The 24729-nt window shown below is 34.5% G+C and overlaps 1 protein-coding gene across 1 annotated transcript; it reads right to left on the minus strand.

Moving 5' to 3' along the window:
- Nucleotides 1-429: 429 nt before the first annotated feature.
- On the minus strand, nt 430-17913 carry LOC127852450 (neurogenic locus notch homolog protein 1-like). The gene is made up of 13 exons (XM_052386405.1): nt 17841-17913; nt 13267-13371; nt 9514-9627; nt 8625-8738; nt 7828-7938; nt 6903-7013; nt 5961-6074; nt 5158-5331; nt 4500-4673; nt 3788-3897; nt 2302-2391; nt 1468-1656; nt 430-868 (listed from the first exon to the last, which is right to left on the minus strand). Exons 1-13 carry the CDS (start codon nt 17911-17913, stop codon nt 536-538), a joined length of 1812 nt encoding a protein of 603 aa, XP_052242365.1. The 3' UTR covers nt 430-535.
- Between the last annotated feature and the right edge of the window lie 6816 nt (nt 17914-24729).

Here is a 24729-nt window from a genome sequence, read left to right on the forward strand (position 1 = left end):
GTTAGTGCAAAAATATCGTTAATCAACAAAAAACAATATACAAGCGAACGACACATTGCAATAAATAAAAAGCATGGATAACACTTCACTTAGATCATTCCGCGTAATGCAATAATAATCAACATGTTTATCTAACACATTCACGAGTACGATATTCATTTTAGCATTTTTGTACAATCAGATTATTAGACTGACCGATAGCATCAGTGTTTAATAATGTTGGTTTGTGAATATAAAAACGTTCTCTTTTGTTAAAATTAAGATTGTCTTTGCGTTTTAAATCCTCCGAAAGATATAACACTGGTCAGTTTTTTAATATTTAATTTAAAAAAATGCATGAAATGATATTATTATGTAACCTTATCAAAAGGTGGACCATTTCTTGAATTAGTGAAATAATAAATATCATACACAATTAAAAGTCATGTATAATCACATATGTTAGCATACTTAAAAATAGAACATCTTATCGATGTTAACCTTTTGCTCATCTTTGGTTATCATGCATGTACATATTTTCACATATTGAAAGTGTTCATTTCAAAACATTTTTCTGTTGCAATCGATAGCTCGGTAACGCGCTCTTTGACCTCCGTTTTTCGTCTGCGGTGAGTGACGTTTCCTTTTCTTTGAAGAGCGAATCAGTTATGCTTGGTGGTGGACCGCGCAACCGGAACCGGAAACGTCCCTCGTCTTCTTCCTCTTCTTCCTCGGGCTCTTCTTGTTTGCGCTTCTCTCTTGGTGACTTTTGCGGGCCTGGGGAGGGATGCGTTAGGTCCAGATGCTTGTCAAACACTTCCGAGTGAGCGTCCTCGTTGGAGTTACTGTTCTCGGTGTTGTAGCCCTTGTCATTAATGACGTCATCGTCCTATATTGAAATAGGTATTCAATTGGCAGCTTAACGGTCGAATTCGCATAATAATGTTAATAAAGGCTAATACCCCCTTCTTTCTCTTTTCAGACGAACTCATCTTGATGCCGAATATCAAATCGAAATATTAATAACCACCAAAATAAAATTTAGATAATCTTAAAATAATAATGCTCATTAAATACTGGTTCTCTGCTAGACTTTTTCTGCAATAGGAAAGAAGGAACTATCCGCCGAAGGCCCACGCATCATACACTTGAATGGTGTTAAATGTCCTGTATCTCAGACACAAGGGCAAGGCGTTTTTGTAGCTTTTAACTTAATGTTAGTAAAACCTTTCGTTGACGTGTTAAATATATACAAATAATGGGCCAATTGATAATGGACATTCAATAATTAAGTCACCGAACACGTCAATATTTTAGTGACCGATCACGTATTAATTAGCGTTTTGGTAAACACGGATGTTTGGATGCAGAGCCCAATAGATTTTATGAATACCCTAAGACAAACGACCGTAATACATAGCTATCAAATTCTGTCCACTTGTTCCACGTAATACGATTTTAAAAGTCTTAGGTGCGTGATATTCATACCAGATACGGGGTCCTTTCTTCGGCTTCTATTTGCCGGCGGTACTTGCTTCCCTTCGAGAAGATGGTGTCCAGCACCTTGTCGTTCATCTTCATCGTGGACCGGTACACCACGTTCGGTTCGTCCACGGAATGAGGGGGCGGATGGTCGTCATCCGGCGTCACCTTGGAGAACTTCTGTTTCCTTGAAAACTGGAGTGAAATAAATTAAATTGTTACGTTAGATTGTCTTAATTGCAAAGTTGAAACAAAAAACACACTTGAAATACCAATCTAAATCGCAGCTCAATTAGGTCACGTGCGATAGATTGGAATTTATAGTTTGATTGCATTGATTATTATATTTCTGAGTTTAAATTTAAGGACAATATCTTTTTTTTAAATAGTTCGATTATAAAAATTATGTAAATGTAGATCGCAAACATACAAACGTATGCGGTTTTATCTATATTTTGGGTAAACCCGTTTTTATAAATCGTTATTCTGTTCTGTACAATATTTTTAATAAAGGCGACCACGCACTTCATTTAATTACCAAACAGAAGAGAACGAACCACTTTCGCGTCTGTTCGATTTTTTTCCGCACACTTAGTGTGCGTGGATATTCACTTACTGTTACTATATCTGAAGCAATAATTAAAAAGCCAGTTATATAACAATAATAACGAAAGATGTAATAATATAATATAATATAATTATACTACCGCAAGTTGTTCATACACAATCAATAAACCCATATATTATTTTAGAATTTCTTTAATTGCATTATCTGCATTATCAACTCGTACGTGGCGTTGACACACTACTTTCATGCATGCTTAAATAAAGTCTAAATACCGGTGGCATGGTACTATCCCGCGGTGGGACTGCACCCTCCCCGTCGGCAAAAAGGTCATCAGGGTACGGTTTGGATGGCGTCTGTGGTGGCTGAAATCGTTATAGAGCTTCGACATGTACATTTATACAATAAACAAGACAAAATAACACCACATAAAAATCACATTTAAAATTCGTTAAAAGTGGATTTTCTATGTGTCACTAGTTTTGGACATTGGTTCATTGAAAGAAAATATAGATAACACGCTAAAACGAAGTTTCTGTCCGGCGGGTTCGTTCGAGTTTTTTATTTGTTGATATTTTCATTCGCACATTCAGGGCGAATACCAATGTATAAGTAATGGGTAAACGCTTTTTTTTTATTTGACTTCAACACTAGACGCACACTTTTTATTGCATTAAATATTGTGATGTTTTTAAATTGTTTTATCCGACGTACTAAGCTTATAGTACAATTAATCACGTTTATATATCTACTGAAATGTTTTTATTGTAAATGCGTGTGTAATGGTGATAAACATAACAAAGCGAAGAAATCCTTATTGTTTTTAAATACCATACAGTCAAGCTCTCACAAATTTGCCATGCCATCGTAATCCGGACATCCATTTGTAATGGTTTATTCTATCGAATGTGTATGTATTGCAGTTCATGACATCCTTTCCAATCGATGATTCACGAATGTGGAACCCGGAATGTGTATCATTACCAATTTTATATGACAATAATTCGCTTTTAATGTTAATATGAATATTAAATTTAATATGTTATATAACTTTTTAATGACTATAGCTTTTTGTGTTACAGCGCGATCCTCTTAGAAAACCCGAAGCCTTGAAGATTGCTTTTCCAAGTTATTGGCAACATATGCTCTAACCTAACAAGATACCCCTATTAATTGCAATTTAATACGGCTCGATTGGTCATTGTCGACTCGGTTACTACTTACATGTTCCCCGGGTACTCTAAATTATACTTATGAAATTTTATGCTGTACCAAGGGTACGCTATATATGCTTAAACGTACCCGGGAACTGTAACGCTAAATCGGTCGTTGTCAGCTATTTTTAAAAATTAATTTGGTTCACATTAATGTCTATGTAATTTCTATGGCCTCTATATTATCGAATCTCATACTCAAAAAGCATGTTGATGCAGTTGTTTTAAAAGAGAAGTTTGTTTAAGATAAACAATCTCGTCTTACAGTAATCGGTAGCGCGTTTTAAGACATCGGATTTTGAGCGAGAATACAACTCGGGTACAGTCTAATACCGACCGGGTACGTTTAAGTGTATTTACCGTAACCGGGGTACATGCAAGTATGCTTAAGAGTACCCGTAAGTAGTACCCGAGCCGGCAATGCCCAATCGAGCCTTAATAGGAGTAGGTTATACTACATGTACATGTATCTGTGTTGTACTTAGTATACGGGAATAATCAGAATATAACAGTTTCGGACAAAAGTTATTTAAAACGGTAGTAGTACCTTCTTTCTGCAGAACTTGTAGTAGACGCAGATCGCCAACACAAACACGTCCACTATTGCCAGGATAATAAGGACAACGCCAAAGGCCAGCAATGTGTCCGGAAACATGGCTGAAAGTCACATGACATTGGTTAACTAATACAAGGTGTCAAATGTTTCCAAATGACATGGTGACGGTACTATTGATATTTTTTTCCACTTGGACCATACACGATTATAATCAACAGAGATACAAGTCATTATGTAATGCATCTTGTAATCCACCTTTTCAATTCTTTACGAATTAATGCATATATGAAAATGTGTCATCAACCGCATTTCATTGTAAACGTTTTGGATTTCCTAGTGTTAAAAGTGATACCGATAAAAAACGTTGACACACTTACAATCATTTGATCACATATTTTTTATAAAACTTCTCTAAGACAATAGGTATATATATATATATATATATATATATATATATATATATATATATATATATATATATATATATATATTTAAAAACAAGATGAATACCGAACAAAATACCTAAACGAGATTAATACTATCATTATATGTCATAATATAACAACTCGTGAAAATGTGCTACATATGTTTCGTTATAATCTTGCTTTATTTCATGGCGGACTGATTGTCTATTGACCAGACTGCACAAAGGCACAGGCTCGTCTGGATGCTACGCGGCCCATTCACACGCTTACACACCCACCAAAGACACAGCCCGGTTTCTTGCCGCCCCACACGCCGCTTGACTCGCAAGTCATAACGGGGTAACCAATGAGCGCGTAGTTGTTCTCGCAGAAGTAAGTTGCCTGGGAGCCCTCGTGGCGACCCAAAGACATGTCTACATCGCCATTTGTTATCGGCTCCAATATCGGGCACTCTACAAATGATTTACGCATCTTTACACCATGACTAAACTCGTACTTAAATACGCTAATTACATTTTTTCTCAGCACGTTTTATTATATTGATCGTTAATTTTTGTTTGCATCTAACAACAGAGCAGTATGAACGGTTCCGTTTAAATGCTAAATACTTTTTCTTTCATGAGTAAGCATCATTTCAGAGTAACAAGTTTGAAAACACGATTATTGCGTGCATAGAGTAAACAGTACAAAATATCAGTTGAGGGGTACAGGTTGTAGCCGTTTAAATCCAGCTATCAGTTTTGTCTTATTATGCTTGAGATATTTACCAGTAGTATGAATATGTGAATATACAAAGTTAAACAACTTTATTATACATTTAAAAAGTCTGCGAATAAGTCTATGGATAATATATTTGACAAGAAAATGACACAAAATACAATTTATATTATTGGGATGCAACGATATATGATTTTTCTATCTGAAATCTGTTCGTACGTATGAGGCACGTAGGTTCAGTGCCGCTCCACGTGGAAGTGGTCCCACATGTCCTTTGTGCCTTCCCCACCAGTTCGTACCCATCCTTGCACGAGTAGTAGATAGTATTCCCAACTCCCAGTCCTTCCGACGTGTTTAGGAGTCCGTTCTCGGGGACTACCGGTTCTGGGCAATCTGAGAAAGGGTTGATATTTGGCACAAAAGTTATTTATATAGCAGAAGGACTAGCACAACAAATAATCAGGCGCTTGAGTAGTTAATAACTTTAAGCTTTAATTATAATGTTAACATAACCATTTTATCATAAGAAACATATAGGCATGGCGGTTTTAATGATCATTTGTTTGTCTTGATTTACTTGCATTTACTTTCATATGGAATTTGTTGAAATAGCAGTGCGTTCAAAACTTCAAATCCCATCGGATGGCTCATGCGGTATAACAAGTAACATTGTAAATGGTCAACACAAAAATGCATGCGTTACTTTTGTTTCATACTGACACAGGTAAAGTGAAAGTGTCGCAAACCTAAGTGCTGACAAATTCGTTATTTTCGCGTATAGCATTTATTTTTACGTACAGCCATGTATCATAACAATTTTGACAACTATGCTTATAAAGAAACAACATTCATAATTGCTTGTAAACTCAAGGGTAAATCCTTGCATGAATAATAACATACGAAATTTGAACAATATTACTAGGAAACGCATCATTTATTTCCACTACGGTATATCTTATTAAAACAAGTCAGATTGAACAAAAACACAATTAAAACAAAAAACGCGAAACTATAATACTTACTATCATCGCAGTATTTGCCTGAAAATCCCGCCGTACATTTACATGTGTAGTCTCCCACTTGATCGATACAGATAGCCCCGTTTGAACACAGGTGATTTACACAATCGTTGATGTCTTTAACAAAAATCAGACTCTTATTGTACAAAGAGGGTTTAATGCATGTGCGTAAAGTGTCCTTCTCGATTAGCCTGTACAGTCCACAGGCTTATCAGAGGCGACAAATGAAAAAAACAATGAAAGTGGAACGTGTCGTCCCTGATAAGCCTGTGCGGACTGCAAAGGCTAATCTGGGACGACACTTAATGCACGTGCATTAAACATCTTTACACATAGAAGGCTCAAATACATCGTTTCGAAAAACATATTTTTGGATATGATAACACAATTATAATATAATAATATTTCTGTATTTACCATTTAAGGCCACACCTATATTTTTATGGATTGTTTAGTTTGTACTTTAAATCTGCTTTATTTCGATTTATTGTGAAGTCTCAGACTGAATATTCTCATGTATATATCTTGTAAGTCAGCTTTGATGAACAATTATGGGGCTTCTTCGTGAACAATACTTTAATATACAATTTAAATTAGCAATCCAAATAGAATTTAGGATAAATTAGGATAAATTAGTAATATGATATAAGTATATTCATACCAATACCGTATACAAGATTGTAGAAGTGTAAACGTGTATATTATATTGTTTTTAAACAAACACAAATACTACAAAATACAGCCAAATTTGGTTGTACATGAATTTGGTAGAATGCAATGGACAGAAACGCATACTTAAAACAAGGGACTCACGATCCATTCCATTTTAATTAAACACATATATATTTACAATTAATTCTATAATGTAATACGTAATGAATGATAAATAAAAGATAGTGATACAAACATTTTAAAACAAACATCGGTCTATGAGCGATCGCATACCTTGGTTGCAGTTTGCGCCTGAGTATCCAACATCGCACCTGCACTTGTAACTGTTCACCAAATTAACGCACGTTCCATGTTCGCATGGAGACGAGAAGCATTCGTCAATATCTGAAGAACCACAAAAAAACAACTCATTTTTATAAACTATTTGGCATTATTCTAGATTTTTTAAACGTGTGTTATAATTACAATTAAAATTCTTAAATTACTTAGTGTGTGTGCGTGCTTTTACTGATAATAATATTTTAAGTCGCATTAAACGGAAACTGCGTACGTTTAATTTTTATATGACAGTCTTCATCCCTAAATGTATGATAAAAAATAACGTACACATGAACTTAATAATTGTGCTGCTTTAAGAATACAATTCCATGAAGCACGTTATTTCATTCGTAAGCCGATTAATATTATGTCTAAAATTACAACGGTATCGCCGCTTTATTTCCTTTACTGATGACAATATTGGACGTTGGTGTTAATTTGATACATTTACCATTGGTTATAGGTTAAAAGAAATAATTAATACAGATAGGGGTAGAATTTTTCTACAGCTGTTTTTTCCTACCTTTAACAACTCCATTTACTGCATTTGTGTCGCAGCATTTTCGACTCTGGTCATAAGATTTTGGTAGCACACACATACATATGTATATTTGGAATTGAGTTTTAGATAATGCGAAAGGCATAACGGTGGGGATGACACATTCAGAGCCTAAAATAGCAATTCTCAAATGCTAATAAGTGACGACACTTTTCGATTTGATGGAATTTTTCTTTTAAATGAACTCTCTTGTGATCAAAATTCCTGTTTAGACGGAAAGTGCGGTCCCAAATTAGACTGTACTGAAACCCCCACGATATTGAGCTATTATTTTAAAAAGGTAATAGTGCGTACGGTGTAACCATATGTGGTAAATCATACCTTTGGAACAGTCTTTGCCCGTGTAGCCGGCTTGGCATGCGCATTCATAATCTGCAAGGAGGTCTTTGCACGTGCCGTGTTCACACGGATCGGGGATACACTCGTTTATTTCTGAAAAAAAAACAAACAACGACACGATCTTTATTGTAGGAAAGTTGTAATTCAGAGAAACACGTACTGATTCAACATAACAAGCGGAAAATGCCACGTCAATTATATCGCAGCGGGCAAAACAATCTTTATCATATACGTCTACATATGAGGCTATTTTATAAATACTCATTCATTGTTCAGAGAACGATACAAAAAGATGGCATCACGCAAAATTAATCATTTATATTTTATACTTTTCGATGGTTAATAGAGAAACATCAGTGAAAAAATAACAGTGAACATTATCGATAATTTTCCTTGTTTGACCGGAACTATTTTTAGATATATTTGGTTTCCCCGTTGTTGCCCAGCCAATGTTACCAAGGGCGATTACTTTGCATTGAAACATACGGATAAGCTTCCCATCAACATACATTGGGCGCCAAACGGGAAATTATATTTTAATAATTTGTAAGCATATAATAAAAATAAAAATTGTTAGATTCGGTGGAATATCGATTTTCATTCACTCGTAATCATAGAAAAAAAAATTGTTTACTATGATCACTCGTGAATTAAAATCGATATTCCACCAAATTCAACAAATATCCTCTATATTATCAGTTAGCTCATGTTACTTGCATTTAATAAAAAAAGCATAAATGAGTGATTAGATTTTAAAATACTTCACTGCAATTATATACCTTCGTCGCACGTGTTTCCCGTGTATCCAACTTTGCAGGTACAAGTTAAGTCGCCAAGCCTGGTCTCAGCGCACGAGCCGTGTATGCAGGGATTAGGGTTACACTCATCAATGTCTGAAACGAGTCTTGGTACTTTGACGAACTATGCTAGTATGAGAATAAATAGTGATAGCATATTTCTTGATTGCGTTATTATGCTAGATATTGTTCAAACAATTTAAATAAGTACAATAAAAAGCAACACGTTAACAACACTACTTTAATTAGTAATTTTTACCTTTATTTCACTAAAAACACGTAAATAATTACGGACAACTACATTCTATAAATGTATGGACGCTTTAATTTTTGTATTTCCTAGCTAACATTGACTATACATTGTTGTTGAAAGCGATTTTTCTGTCTTTATGTAACACTTCAGAAAAGGGCTTTAATATTTTCAAAAGATACAAAAGGAATGTGTAGCACTACTTTGCTTTTGCTAGGGCTATATTAGTGGCTGCGTTTAGATACTAATTGTGTTAATATACTTAGCCTAAAGCGGCCCATCCATACACAATATCATTGTCAATTTTATTGACTCAATAATATTGACTGAAAAATTGTTGCCCTCAAGTGTGCACACATATTTATCAATATTTTGTTCATTTGTACTTCGGTCATCATTCATACAAGAAAGAAAATTGACAATGCGTCATTAAATATTTTGGATCTCTGATTTTCTTCAATACATTGACGGTGTCTTCAATATCATCCATTCACTATCAATTTTATTGCCAATCTTCATTATTGACAATACAATTGACAATTATATTGTGTGTGGATGGGCCGCTAATAAGTTTAAAGAATTAAAACCAATGAAAGGAAAACTTCAATAATATCATTTTACCTGTTTCGCAAAAGGGTCCAGTGTACCCAGTTGGGCATACACATTTGTAGCCCCCTGTTGCAGCCATACACTTGGCCCCGTTCATACAAGTGACACCCTCACAAGCGTCGATGACTGAAAACAACAAGAGCACCATATAGAAATTAACAAAACCGATAAAAACAATCTTTTAAGGGACACATTTAAGGTCAGCCTCACTTTTGAATGTGATGTTTTTTCTTAAAACCGGTGTTAACAATTGTCACCGGCCATGATCCATAAACACTCATTGGCTTTAGAAGGATGTCGGTCGAATATGTTTTTCGGTTTTCTTACCAGCAATGCGACAGTATTTACAGCTGATGTAATGTGGTATTGATCATTCAAGGATAGTTTTATTTTCTGTTTAAATGCTTATTCTTTAGACTACAAATACAGTGTTAAACGATACAATGCTTTTTTCTCTCAAATAACCTTCATTACGACGCCTAACGAGGTTAAATATACATAAAAGATGATTGTGCACTTTTAACAGTTAAGTCATAACTAGATAATCTATAAATATGCACAGGCTCTTTCGTTTCAAAAAGGTCAGCAAAGGTCAATATAATAAATTGACGTGTTATACTTTTGTTTAACCCTACAAGGAACATCATATCCAACTAAATTGCCCTCTGGTAAAACATGGTTGATGAGTTTAACAGAGTCTAATACTGAATAAAGACTTTTTTGATAGACATTAACATAAAGCATCTCCTCCGCGTAACTTTAAGTCATATGTGTTTGTGTTTATAAAAAGACAGGCTAGTGAATCACAATGAAAAACAGAAGAAAGTGTAAAATATGAATACGTTTGCCAATATGGGATCATTATTTTTAACACGATAATAACTCTTTATAAAACTAACAAAACGGTGGGGGGGGGGGGGGCATGTGCATACAGCCAATCATGAGGGACCGAAAAAAAAGATTTAATGACTAACCTTCACAATGCAAATCTGATCCGTCAGTTTTATAGCCGACCAAGCAAGTGCATATACGATTGGAACATGCTGCGTCACTGATCTTCACGCACACATTGGTGTTCACTGAACAATCGTCTTTCAGTTTGCCTAAATAAACATATTTTATTCCTAGAAACAAACATATACATTTGTAGGTTCTGTTCGAGTAATTGGTGAATTAGGTGGTATTCTATATTTAAAAACAGCTAAATAATTAAAATTAGATATCTGGTATTTTACCAGATCATTATTAAAAAAATAATCCTGCAATCTTAAAACAGTTGTCTACCAAATTTTGTTATCGTATATTATGCATTTGTTTAGTAATTCCCGTATAAGCGGACGGACAGACATACGGACGGATATATTGAAAGTGGCAAGACAAATGACCAATCACACTGTGTTACCAAGTCCCTTGATCATATTGTATATATGTTCCGAGGTATTGCATTTTTTTATATTTTATTAACAATGGTATAGCATTTGACCTCCAAAGAAAACAATGTCATGAATAATCATCACAATCCTTAATGTATTTAGCAGACTAAGTGTTTTCAGACGTTTAAAAAATGGGTTTGCTTAGACTGATATTCATGACACTCATTTTATACATGACATACACAACATACATGACATATATGACAGTCTCAGGGTCAGGTGATGACAGACTCAGGGTCAAGTGACTGATAAAAGTATACTTCCGCCAACATATCCCATCAGGAAAGCATATAAAGCATATCGCAAATTATTAGTATGGCTCATTTGGTTGGAATTAGTAGTTTTCTACGGTTATACGGCACATAAAACAATATAATTCAACAAAAAAAGAAAATAGTTCAAACAGTAAATAGATGTAATGTTTATCTTGAATATATAATTACAATTGTATCGATTTAATGTAGGGAGGGGGGGGGGGGGGGGAGCGATCTCCGCTGAATTGTCACTTAATTTATTCATGGTTACTAAAAATATACCCTACATTTTAATCCATGGGGTAAATAAATATATATAGAACACGTGTATATTACGTCGATGTCCTGGTATTGTTATGTACTTCAGATGCTGAGAAGGCACAGCTTAAGATAAACACTCAGACGCAAAAATAAGCGTGCATTGAATACATGATAATAAGATTAATTTGTGAACCGCAGATACTTCATAAGATCAATAATAATAGTATATTCTAAAAAAAATAAGTAGATAGTCATAATAATATAAAAATAATTAATAATAATCAGCTTCCAAACAAGACCTTTTTCCAGTTAATTAATACGTCCTGCAGTTGTATCACTTTATTCACACATTTTATGAAATGGTATTACGTTAATTTGGCCATAATGCTACTCAACAAAAGCATTTAGGCGAATAAAATCATGTTGACTTAATACGATTTAGAATATAAAGAATATTATACCACTAAAAAAACTATATTGAAAACTTAATTTACGTGATACAAAATAAATTCTGGAAAGATACATTGAACTCGCTTGTTGAACTCAGTAAAAAAGAACCATTTACAACCCAGTTTTTGCTTCAATATCCATTATTCTATAGCTTAGACATAACAATTGGTAACAAAAGTATATTTTTTTAGTCATGGTTTGTAAAAGACGTTCATTATGTTGGTGACTTGATACACAACGCTGAAATTTTAACTTTTTAAAGCTATGATGATTATTGCAAAGTATTCTACTTCAATCCAAATTACATATTTTTCATAGAAATTATTAACACAATTAAAAGATACATGAAACGCAGAATCTCCTATGACATTTGTTTTTTTGAAGCCTGTTATTCCCAATATCCTACGATCTATCTAAGTTAACACAAATGGTTCACACCCTATTTATGAAATAATTACCAAAAATGAGTCTACGCCAGTGAGCATAAATAAATGGTCAAGTATTTTTAACAACAATGAAACAAAAGAATGGCGACATATTTTGGAATGACTTTTAATATCACACGGAATAAGAATTTTCAGTGGTTCCAATTCAGAATAATACATAGAACCATAGGTACGAATTCCTTCCTATTTAAAAATGGTTATACCATCTCAGCCAACTTCACTTCTCGTCAGACTGAATGTAAAACTAGTCAACATTTATTTTGGGAATGTATGCTTGGCAATAAATTTATAGCAAAACTGTTTTCTGGATGTATTCATTTTTCAAACTGTTTAAATATGACCTCTTTTATACTGGGCCAAGCAAATAACAATGGACCCTTAAACCTAATATTTATTGTAATAAAAATGTATATTTATAATAGTAAAATGAACAAAACTACACCCACACTTAGAGCAGCGAAATCATACATATCCTCACATTGCCTTGTGCTAAATGTTTTTTGTTTAATGATTTGAGGCCAAGTAAAGAATGGGAACTATTGTCAAGACGTTCTCAGTAGTTGTGAAAAGAAGTCATGTTTTGTAAAATATTCTTTTAAAATATGCAGTGTATAGTGCCTTCAGCAGTTGTGAAAAAAGACAGAATAAGCCAAGCATTGTTAAATATTTCTTTAGCAAATGTTTATATTGTCATGTAAAAGCTATTGATGGTGACATGTATATGATGTGTTGTAATATGCATGTATTAATTGTAAACTCTGTACGGTGTGGAGTGGGATGCCCTTGACCCACTCACACCAATTAACGAGGTAAATTTGATGTATTGAACGGGAAAAAATATTATACCCGGTTCACATGTAGGCATTGAAGAAGTTCATTTTGCAGGTGTTGAGGACCGATCGCAGATTCTTTCTACGCTACCACTCAGGCGGAAGCCATCAGTGCAGGTGTTAGCAGCTCTCGAGTTCACAATCGTGTCAGTGTAACTAACGTCGCCATTTGTAGGCCTAGCCAGGTCGCCGCAGTCTGGTGATAACAATACAACAAATATACGTTGAGCATGACAATAAATATAACGCCGAACATTGAGTCCATTCCATCGCAAACTGCTCATGTCGTAAGTTCATGTACATCTTGCGTATAATTGCATCTATTTTCACATTCAATTAAACAACTGTACGTGTATAAACTATATCTTTGTTTCGGTTCGGATATTTTAGATAATACCGGGATTATGGCCTCTCTGCAGCACAAATGACACTTTTTAATTTCGTCGAGTATAAGTAAAATATATTTCTGCTTTGGGGCAGTTTTATTCATTAAAAAAATCGACAACAGTTGTTCAGCTGTGCCACGCGGAACTCAAAAGTATTGCTGCTTGATGAGTAACCCTTTACAACAAAGTAACCAGCATGTGTTATTATGTACCTCAATTGTTTTGGTTCGAATGTTTTTTTTCGACACAATCGGTGTTTTTCCCTGTTATAGTTACAATAACACTGTTTTACTTTTGTCGCCCATAACTTAAAAAAAGTATTGCTGTTAAAACACCAAAACTATAAAAATATATTAACAAGCATGCCCAGTTGCCCACCTCCATATTTTGGTTAGGGTATGTTCTATCTAATCAAAGATATGTCCCCTATTAAGCAAAAATTATCTTTTTTAAACGTGTGTGACGCTTAACCCATTTATTCCTAGCGTCTAGAAAAAAGGCATTGGCAAACAGCGTAGACCCAGATGAGACGGCGCATGATGCGGCGTCTCATCAGGGTCTGCGCTGTTTGCTTAAAGGAATTTCTGTAAGAAATATCCTAAATATAGAAATAAATATACTAGACATCCCTAATTTTGGAAATACATTGATCCAATTTAGAAGGATGGGAGAGTCCACTAGGCAAAAATGGGTTAAACTCAAATCGTGTCGATTACGATACCTTTCACAGATATCAACCAGCGTTTGATTTTGCGAATCTCTATAGTTTGTTTAGTTGTTTCCGATATAGGTGGGAAGGTTAATCAAATGAGAACTGTGTATGCGGCATACTTTGTCATATAGTCACATTGCTAGTGGTTGAATGTGAAGTCAGTTACGATTGATAATTGTAACACAATTCTAGTTTCGAAGTTTCCAAGGTAAATATATGGAAGGGTATTTAGGTAAAAATTACATCCTTCTTTATGACTGTGTCATGATTCTTAATGTTACTTTCAATTTGTATGTAGACACCTTTTCATGCTTGATGACGCTTACATCTTGCCTGATGACCAATGTCTATTTACATACTGCTTAATGGTATCATGCATGTTTACAGATGCAAAATTCTTGTTCGTAAATCGCATGCTGGGTATGTGTATGTTGGTTTGTGCAGAGAGACTTGTCCAATATGCGCAGTGCATAATGGAATCAAAAAATGTATGCGTTGAATAAATTAACGCGATGGCAAGATGTGAGTTTCACCCAAGCACATAGCAACATACAATCATGCATGATACAATGATGTAAATTGACAGTCGTTCCGATATGCTACGGACGACTACGGAAATGTACGGCGTATAACGGAAATCGTATGTTATAGCAGAAGTTGCGCCCCTTTGTGTGATATTTGCTACTGAACCCAAATTAACCGCGTGTTTGTAGACGTAACTTTTCATTGTTAATGACTAACCATAATTTTTGTACAGTAATTTACCTTCAATAACCAAAGAAACTCTATGGATATATTTCAATATATGCTACTAATGCATGTATGCAGAGCTCCAGATAAGACACTTAAAGTCGTAAAAAATTAATTAAATTTAGTAAAAAAAAGTAGACTTAAATTCTGTGCGTACGGTTACAACTTACACATTGGAAAAATACAATAAGAATTCAAAATTTGTGATCATGCGTAAAACTCAATATCAATGCATATAATGTAAACATTTCATCCATGAGTTCCCACTCATCTAGGCCCTCATTACAATTATGAAATCAACAGCTCTTTAACGTTATTATGAATAACAGACCATCTATAAAACAGTCGAAAAGCCAAACGTTTTCCATTATCTGGTCCTTTTATCGCAATAAAGTCTGCTGTAACCCGGCAATTGTCATGAGCTCTTCTTAGACTTTCCCTAATGCTGATGTGCCAAAAAAAAATACTTACCTGAAAAAAGGAATTAATAATAGACTTAAAGGGGCCTTTTCACAGATTTTGGCATTTTTTTTAACTCATTCATTAAATGTTTTATATTTATAAATGTAAACATTGGATCATAAAAGCTCCAGTAAAAAATCAAGAAAAAAATTTAAAAAAGGAAAATAACATTGCCCGGAGCAGGTTTCGAACCAATGACCCCTGGAGTCCTGCCAGAGTCTTGAAGTAAAAACGCTTTAGCCTACTGAGCTATTCCGCCGAGTACGCAATCTTGACGTATTTTATACCTTACATAAGCAATCTTCGTAGTTTCACAAAATTTAACGACAAAAACAGAACTCTTCAAATTATTCAATCGTTTCGCGTTGCAACGCTTTATAATTTTTAGGTTTTAAAATCGTCAAAAGATGCATATAATGGCTATATTAGAGCATGGTTAATGTTCAGTATTACTGTTTCCTCACAAATATCATAACTAAAACGAAAACTCACGAATCTGGAACAACTTTTTTCAATTTTGTCAATTTACCAATGCGTGAAAAGATCCCTTTAAAGGCTGGATTTTTTTTTAGAGTGTAAACCAAGATTTTGCTGAAAAAGTTATCTGGACCTCTGCATGTATGTTGAGAAGAAATCCATTACATAATTTCAAATTTACTAGAGTACACTTATATTGCACCACATAAAATGCTATAAAACTATAATATTGAAGTGCACATACAAACTTTATTATAGATGGGTAGGTATTTCTTGTCAATTTTTTTTACATATGAAAGAGCTGTTGGTCATGCTGCTTAAAGTACATATAGATGCATGACATAATTTAGATTAAGCAAAATAAAACACTAGGTACTGGCCAAGATTCATAAGAGTTAAATATATACGAGCAGTAAAAGCGTAATCGTGCGCAGCGAGACATGCTCATGTAGAACTGAACCTTTTATTGCTTTCTTTCTAAATAATTTCATGTCTCCGATCTAATATGGAATATGCCCGGTTTTTTTTTAATGCGGATCAATGCTCCGTTTTAGATCCATAATTAATGAACGCCTCAATATTTTCAAAAATTAACACCGGATTAATGTTCACCGACATTTTTTCATACAGATTGAATATACATATTACAGAGCTTAACAAAACAAATAATACATTAAGCCCTGTTCTCCCGGCTCACGCGCTGGACATACACCTTTAAAAAACGCTATACCAAATCCAGTACTTAATTGATTGTAAACAATGACGGTTGAAATCCGTGCGTGGGAATTTTTCTGGTAACCAAGAGCGACGTCAACGTTCATGACAGACCTGTTTATATTAATTTGTTTTATTTATTTTTTCCAAATTGATTGAAAATTATGTTCTATGATATTTCAATAGTAGAAGTAGTTGTTTTCTCAACGAGGGGTACAATAGTTGTACTAGACACGAGTACTTGTAACTTTCAGGCTTCACTATATATACCATAGACATTATATAGACATAAAATGATAAATATGTGTTTATAGACATTGTAAGTATAGCCTGGTAAACAGACTAGAGAAATCTGAAAGTTACACGCACAGGTCTGTGGCAATGGGGGTCTGGGCTACTTTATAAATATGAGGTCGATATACAATGAACATCGGTAGATAACGTCTACTGTAATTATTTGGACTAGGGATGGGCCACTGTGACTTCCAACACATCAGCCCCGTTATGTCCTGAATTAAATACATGTATATTTTCTTGAGTGCCAACTGCAACTTACAAATATCAAAAATATTCACGGCAGTCAATTTATTGTGTAGGTCTACTGGTCTTAATGACAATAATAAACGTATTTAAGTAATTGGAGATTATATATCAAAGGGAACTAATTTAGCTTATTCAGTATACTAGTGAAAATGATTCGGATGTTTTCGTTTTTTTCCGAAAAGTAATGTTTTCAACATACGGAAAATAAACGCGCGCCACCTGTTGTCATAATTTGGTAACTTGCATTCTGCTTAGTTGCATTCTGCTTACTGCCTGTTTCTAACTGCCGTTGTTAATGACGCTTAGTGGCAAAGCCGATTATGACTGGTTTCAGGAATAATGAACACAAACACATTGGATAAACACCAAACATCAAGTATAACCGAAAAGAGAACAAGCATGTTAGAATTGTCATAAAGCATGTTAAAATAAACATCACGCATAATGTAAATATTCATCATGAATGATGTAATGTTGCAACAATCATCAAGTATAAACGAACAGACAACAAGCATGCTGGAATTGTCGTGAAGCATATTAGAAAAAGCATCAGTCATAATGTAAATATTCACCACGAATGATGTAATTTTTACCTAAATACCCTTCCATATAAATACTTACCTCCGACACAGGTTGACTCCGTGTCGTTCCACCGTGGTCGAGTCTGGCATATTAACGTCAAAGAACCAACCATCTTGTAGTGGTGAGAGATGCAATCAAACGTGGCAATGCTGTTAAGTATTGTATTTGTATACGTCACCCTACCATTTATGGGAGCCGTTAAATTCCCACAATCTAAAAAACAAAATCAAAACGACGGATATTATTGGAAAATAAACTTGTTATACTCAACTCACACCTTCAAACTCAACAACATACATACATGCATAAGACTATGTGCTTAGTCAATTTACATTATTCTAAATAGCATCCCTTACAGTCAATTATTGGTCAATTAACTCAATAGAAAATACAGTGCAAAGGAACTATGAAAAAAGGGATAATATCGTAAATTCATTAAAATTGTCACATGTTTTTTTTCCAATATTTATCTAATACAAGGCATTTTTGTGTCCTTCATTCAGTTTGGATACTTAAGCTCTCCCAATAACAAAAATAAACTATATTAATAATGTAAAACATAAAAATTGAGCCGCGCTTCGGGTATAACTTGGTTTAATACAGGTGTCCAAGATTTGCCTATAGTACAGTCGGCTTTGGTAGAATTTTGTGTTTAGGCGGAAAATATCGTACCCGAATAGCCTGTGCGCAAATAAATATGACATGACATTTTACGCACAAGCATTAAGCTCGGTTTACTCATAGCGCGGCTAAATACAAACCTGATGTTCCAAGCGGTATATATATGTTGAAATAATTATTTAATATTTCCGTGGATCCTCATTTACCAATACGAGGCAACCACCATATAAACTGCTTCATGCGAGAATGGTTATTATGCAGGCGGAGCTTCAAATAAGACTGCGTGGATGCAGACTTCTCTGGAGATACGCTGGCCCTTTATCTTATAAAACTTTTTTGCCTCAAGCGGGTCGAGAATGATATTCGTTGTTGTTTATCAATTGATTTAATAACAACGCTTTATTCTGATCCAGTTAATTTTACATACCATAACCGGAATCTTAAAGAATTGTTCGTTATAGTCCTTCAGTGGAAGATCGACTAGTATACGCAACCAAGCGTTTCACACATTTTCAAACTTCTTGCAAAACGTCGTATCATAACAACTTGCTTGATAAAAAGTTACTCAAAAATTGGTGATTCTCGGAACTATCTAGTATCAACATGGACACATGTGTAGGCGATTTTTCTCTTTTTGTTCTACTAGAATGAAAATAAAAGAAAATCTGATCAGAAATACCTTACATTATTTCAATAAAATAAAATAAATCATACAAACTCGTCAATTTTGTAATACATTATTTAAAAATAGTTTCATATACTTCACTAAGTGACCGCAGGTCTTCAAACTGTTTTGTTATGAGCGACTTTTCTTAACAATGTAGATTCTTTAATAAAAAACTGGATACTAAGGGGCATGGGTGCTACTTAAAAGACACATGCGACTAAATACTTATGTAAACCAGTTAAGGCCAATTTAATTATGTTCAGATTACAATTGTTGATTATTTATTTTTTTACTTATTACACCTCAATGCTCCTTTTCTGCTCATGCATTATGTATATGTTCTCAAATGTGTGGAACTACCTAGTGTTTTATCTTAGCACTCGTGTTTTTCATATTAAAGTTGCATTGAGAACATTACGCATGCTTGGTTTCACATCAATTTTTTTTTAATATGACTGATTTGGCAACACTTGTTTCCTCTATTACCTTCCACACGTGTGAGTGCTTTCCCGTCCCATCCAGTCTCATTTCTACAAGTCCGTGAGGTTGTTCCATCAGTTAACTTGTATAGTGTATCACACATGTGTACGCGACTGTAGTACCAATGAGCGCGGGGAAGGTTGCCAAAATATTTGCTGATGTTATGTACCCGTTACTTATGGTAAGTTCTTGACAATCTATTTAATAGAAATATAATCACAGTGATATTTGAACAGCAATACTGAAAACCGTAACTGAATATTCGCAATTATAATCAGCCAAAATTAATATGTTCAATTTTATCTAGCAAGGCTTTGAAATGTTCCTGTTCATTGTGAATTAAAATTCAATGTTTTATACAATCTCGTGCTATGTTTTAAGTTGACTTTAAGTATAAGTTTAAAGGTGAGCTAATGTGAAGGCTATTATCCTATTTTATGTCGTCTTATTTACGAGAAAGCAGGATATAACTTTAGCATGTTAGGCATCTATTTTACATTGATATTCTCCGCAGTTGACTTACGACAAACGGGGGTCGACCCGCTCCAACCAGAGACTGCTGTACACGTTCGTTCTTCGTCTCCAACCCGAGTGAACCTACCTTTGCAGGAGTATGTTGCCTTTGTATTGATAGCCACTTTACCATCGACTTCAGTAAATCCTACATTTGCGTTTTCGGGATTAACCAACAATTATAGCGATATTAACGCTGCTGCTGCTGTATATATATATATATATATATATATATATATATATATATATATATATATATATATATATACAGCAGCAGCAGCGTTAATATCGCTATAATATATATATATATATATATTTATATTAGTGTATTTATACAAAAGTTTTTAATACGAATTACTGCGTGAAGTAAAACAGAAGAAATCAAATAAATAAATACAAGAGCATAACGGGTGCCACGCTCTGCTACGGGTGCAGTTTTGAATATATGAAAGCTTGTCAGAATTTTTTGTTAAGGTCACAGTGACCTTGACCTTTGACCTAGTGACCCAAAAATGGGTGTGGCGTGTAGAACTCATCAAGGTGCATCTATATATGAAGTTTCAAAATTGTAGGTGGAAGCAATTTGATTTTAGAGCCAATGTTCAAAACCTTAACAAAATGTTAAAGTTTTAGCACGACGCGGACGTCGGACGCCGGACGGCGGACGTCGGACGCCGGACGGCGGACGACGAGCTGGCTATGACAATACCTCGGGTTTTCTCCGAAAACGCCGAGCTAAAATTATTTTTACCTTATTACACCCTGTGGTCTACAACCAATACGTGTGGATAGTGCAGATAGTTTATACATGAAATCCATCGAAGATTCTATATGTCTAGCAAGAGAAACACGAATAAACGATATTATTATTACAGGTGATTTTAAAATAAATGCTCTCGTTGCACCATCGGCACGAAAAATCAACGAATTATGTCTCCAATATGATTTAACGCAACTTATCTATGAACCAACACATTACACTGAGCAATCTTCTTTCATAATTGACTTAATCTTTGTAAGTAATGAGAATACTGTATTACTCTCTGGAATAGGTGAACTTTTTAGATCAATCTATTCGATATCACTGCCCAGTTTTCGTTACATTGAAATTTACAAAACCGAAATGCAAAACCTTTTTTCGACATATCTGGCGTTACGACATTGAGGATTATTCTAAATTACGACAATTAATGACAGACACTCGTTGGGATCTACTAAAATCCGAAAATATTGATATATATGCTGAAAATATTACCAAAACAATATTACAAATTGCCAGCAATTGTATTCCTAACAAAAATGTATGTATACGCTCTCGTGATCTTCCATGGATAAACCATATAATAAAGAAAAAAATTCGGCAACGAAAACGTCTATATCAAAAGGCCAAACAATCTAATACTGTAATTCACTGGTCAAATCTCCGTCGTGCCAGAAATGAGGCTGTTTAACTTTTACGTAATTCAAAAAACGATTATTTCAGCAATATTGCTAATAAAATTAAGTCTTCTGAACTTTGCGCAAAAGACTGGTGGAAGACGCTCCGAACATTTATCCCAGCTAGCACAAACAATTCAATTCCTCCTCTTTACGATGATCAAACAAGTACCTTTTTAGCGGAAGACACATGTAAAGCTGATATGTTAAATAAGTATTTTGCAAGCCAGTGCTCTATTGATGACAGAAATCACGATCTCCCATCTATGCACAACGCAAACGATAACATTCTTCATTCTATTCATATCACACATGAGGAAGTCATCGACTCAATAAAATGTCTTAAGGTTGGAAAAGCCTCCGGCCCTGATGGAATAGACAATCGTATTCTAAAAGAAGCTATGTATCAGTTAAGTTATCCATTGTGCGATTTGTTTAACTTTTGTCTACACTCCTGCAAAATGCCTTCTTGTTGGAAGATTGCAAATGTGTGCCCGGTTTTCAAAAAGGGTGATCCAGCCTTAACGTCTAATTACCGACCTATATCACTTCTTAATACTATTGAGAAGGTCTTTGAGAGAATATTACACAAACACATTTTTAATTTTCTTAATGCAAATTCATTTTTTGCGCCCACTCAATATGGTTTCTTGCCTGGTGATTCGACTGTTAATCAACTAACATATTTATAATACATTTTGCAGAGCCGTCGACAATGGCTTAGAGGTCAGAGTTGTATTTTTTGATATAAGCAAAGCTTTCAACAGAGTCTGGCATAAAGGTGTATTATTTAAACTGAAACAAGCTGGCGTCAGAGGAAATTTATTATCTTTTTTGTCTAACTATCTTTCTGATCGCAAACAAAAAGTAATTTTACCAGGAGCGCATTCCGATCTTATTGATATTCTTGCCGGTGTCCCTCAAGGCTCTATTTTAGGCCCGCTCATGTTCCTCGTGTATATAAATGATATTATTACCGATATACAAGCACACATCCATTTGTTTGCAGATGATACCAGTCATGGTTGTTAACTCACCAAATGAAACTGCAGCCGTGTAACAATCAGCTATTGATAAAATCTCTAGGTGGGCGGATAAATGGTTAGTAAGTTTTAACCCCTCAAAATCCGAATCAATGTTAATATCTAGAAAAATAAACAAACCGCCCCACCCGTCATTGACTATGCACAATGTTAATATACCGATTGTTGATGTCCATAAACACTTAGGAGTATTTATGTCTAATGACTGTACTTGGCATGCACATATATCGTATGTAAAGGAAAAAGCATGGAAACGAGTCCATATAATGCGTCGACTTAAAACAATTCTTGATAGAAAAACGCTCGAGAAAATATACTTTGCTTTTATAAGACCTATTCTTGAATATTCAGACACTGTTTTTGATAATTGTACACAATATGAAAAAGATGAACTTGAACAAATCCATAATGAAGCCGCGCGAATTACATCTGGATGCACGCGATTAGTCTCTTTAGAAGACCTTTTAAATGAGCTAGGGTGGGAAACCATCAGCCAACGTAGACGCAAACACAAATTAATATTAATGTAAAAAAATGAATTCCACCAATGTCCCAAACTACATTCAATCCCTCTTGCCTCCAACAGTTGGTTCACGTAACAATTACTCTCTAAGAAATGCATCACATCTGCAAACAATTCAAGCCCGAACATCACTCTATTCAAGTTCTTTCCTACCATCTACTGTTTCTGAATGGAATCATCTTCCCGACGACATCAAACATGCCGAAACGCTCATTTCCTTCAAAAGACTTATTAACATTGATCGACCGACTTCTTATCGTTTATTTTCATATGGCGATAGACGCTCTCAATTGTTACATACGCGCTTAAGAACAAACTGTAGCGCCTTAAATGATCATCTCTTTAGACGCAACATAATTACATCTCCTGTTTGTCTCTGTGGACTCCATGAAACTACGTCACACTACTTTCTTGAATGCATTCAGTATATACATATTCGCGGTGAACTTCTTAACACAATATCCATTTATTCTGTCCCATGCGTTGAAACTATTCTATATGGAGACGAAACTAGGGACTACATAACCAATACTAAAATAGCTGATGCAGTTCACAAATTTATCATAAAAAGCAAGCGATTTGATACCTAATATGCTACAGAACGACTCACAAACTTCTTCTCTTTTTCACTTTAGAACAAACTAACCTCCTTAACGGTCTTCTTTCTTTTCTTTCCTAACTTTCATCTTTATCATCTTCAATTTAAAAAAAACCTCAACTTATTATTTGTATTGTGTTAATGAAACTCCATAATTGAAGCTTCTATGTCTAACCATACTGTTAATTTTGTCTTATATAACCAATTATGTCCAATAATATGCAACTCTTTATATAACAAGGGAGAAGAACACTATAAGACTTTGTCTTCCGTTCAAATCCTTTTCAAACTTGAATATATGTTTAATGTTGTATGATATTGTATGTATAAATGATATTTATTTGTTTGAATAAAATATGTTTAAACTAACCAATACGAAACACTATACACCTGATACAGTAAACATACTATGAACTGGATGATAGGTTATTCAACGTTTATCGTTTCCTTTTCAAGGACAAACTGAGCAAACTAAAGTATTAACCAATATCAAGACATATATAGCGCCATATAACGTGCGTACTACATTCGGGAAGCATTCCCCAGCCAGCGGTCGTTTGACACGTCAGTGTTTCGTTTCCCACACGATACAACCCAAAGTTGCATCTGAACGTTGTTGTGTCACCCACATGTGTAATTAAGGTATTGGCGTTCCCTGAAGATCCGCCATTGATGTCAGGTAGTATTTGACAACCTGAAATATGAGAAAGTAAATATTTAAACGTTTTAGAATTGTTACAACTATCTTTATCCAAACAGCTTGAGGCTTGACCGTAGCCTTTCCTGTTTGTGAAAACTCTTCTCTTGTTAATCAGTTCTTGAAGGTAAGGCTTTACGGTTTCTTCGTTTATCCGGAACTTAAGAATTACAGCTTAAAATCAGTGTTGTGTCCTTACGGATTGACAAATTATCGATAGTGTCATTGAGTTCATATCTATAAATTATTCTTTAATATTTCCAACATTACATTCCGTTGCTATTCTCTTGATATTGAGAAATTAAAATCTTACAATGACTCTTTTTTGTGTTATTCAGTGTGTTAATTA

The sequence above is a fragment of the Dreissena polymorpha genome, chromosome 12, assembly GCF_020536995.1.
Source record: "Dreissena polymorpha isolate Duluth1 chromosome 12, UMN_Dpol_1.0, whole genome shotgun sequence".
In the NCBI taxonomy this organism is placed as follows: domain Eukaryota; kingdom Metazoa; phylum Mollusca; class Bivalvia; order Myida; family Dreissenidae; genus Dreissena; species Dreissena polymorpha.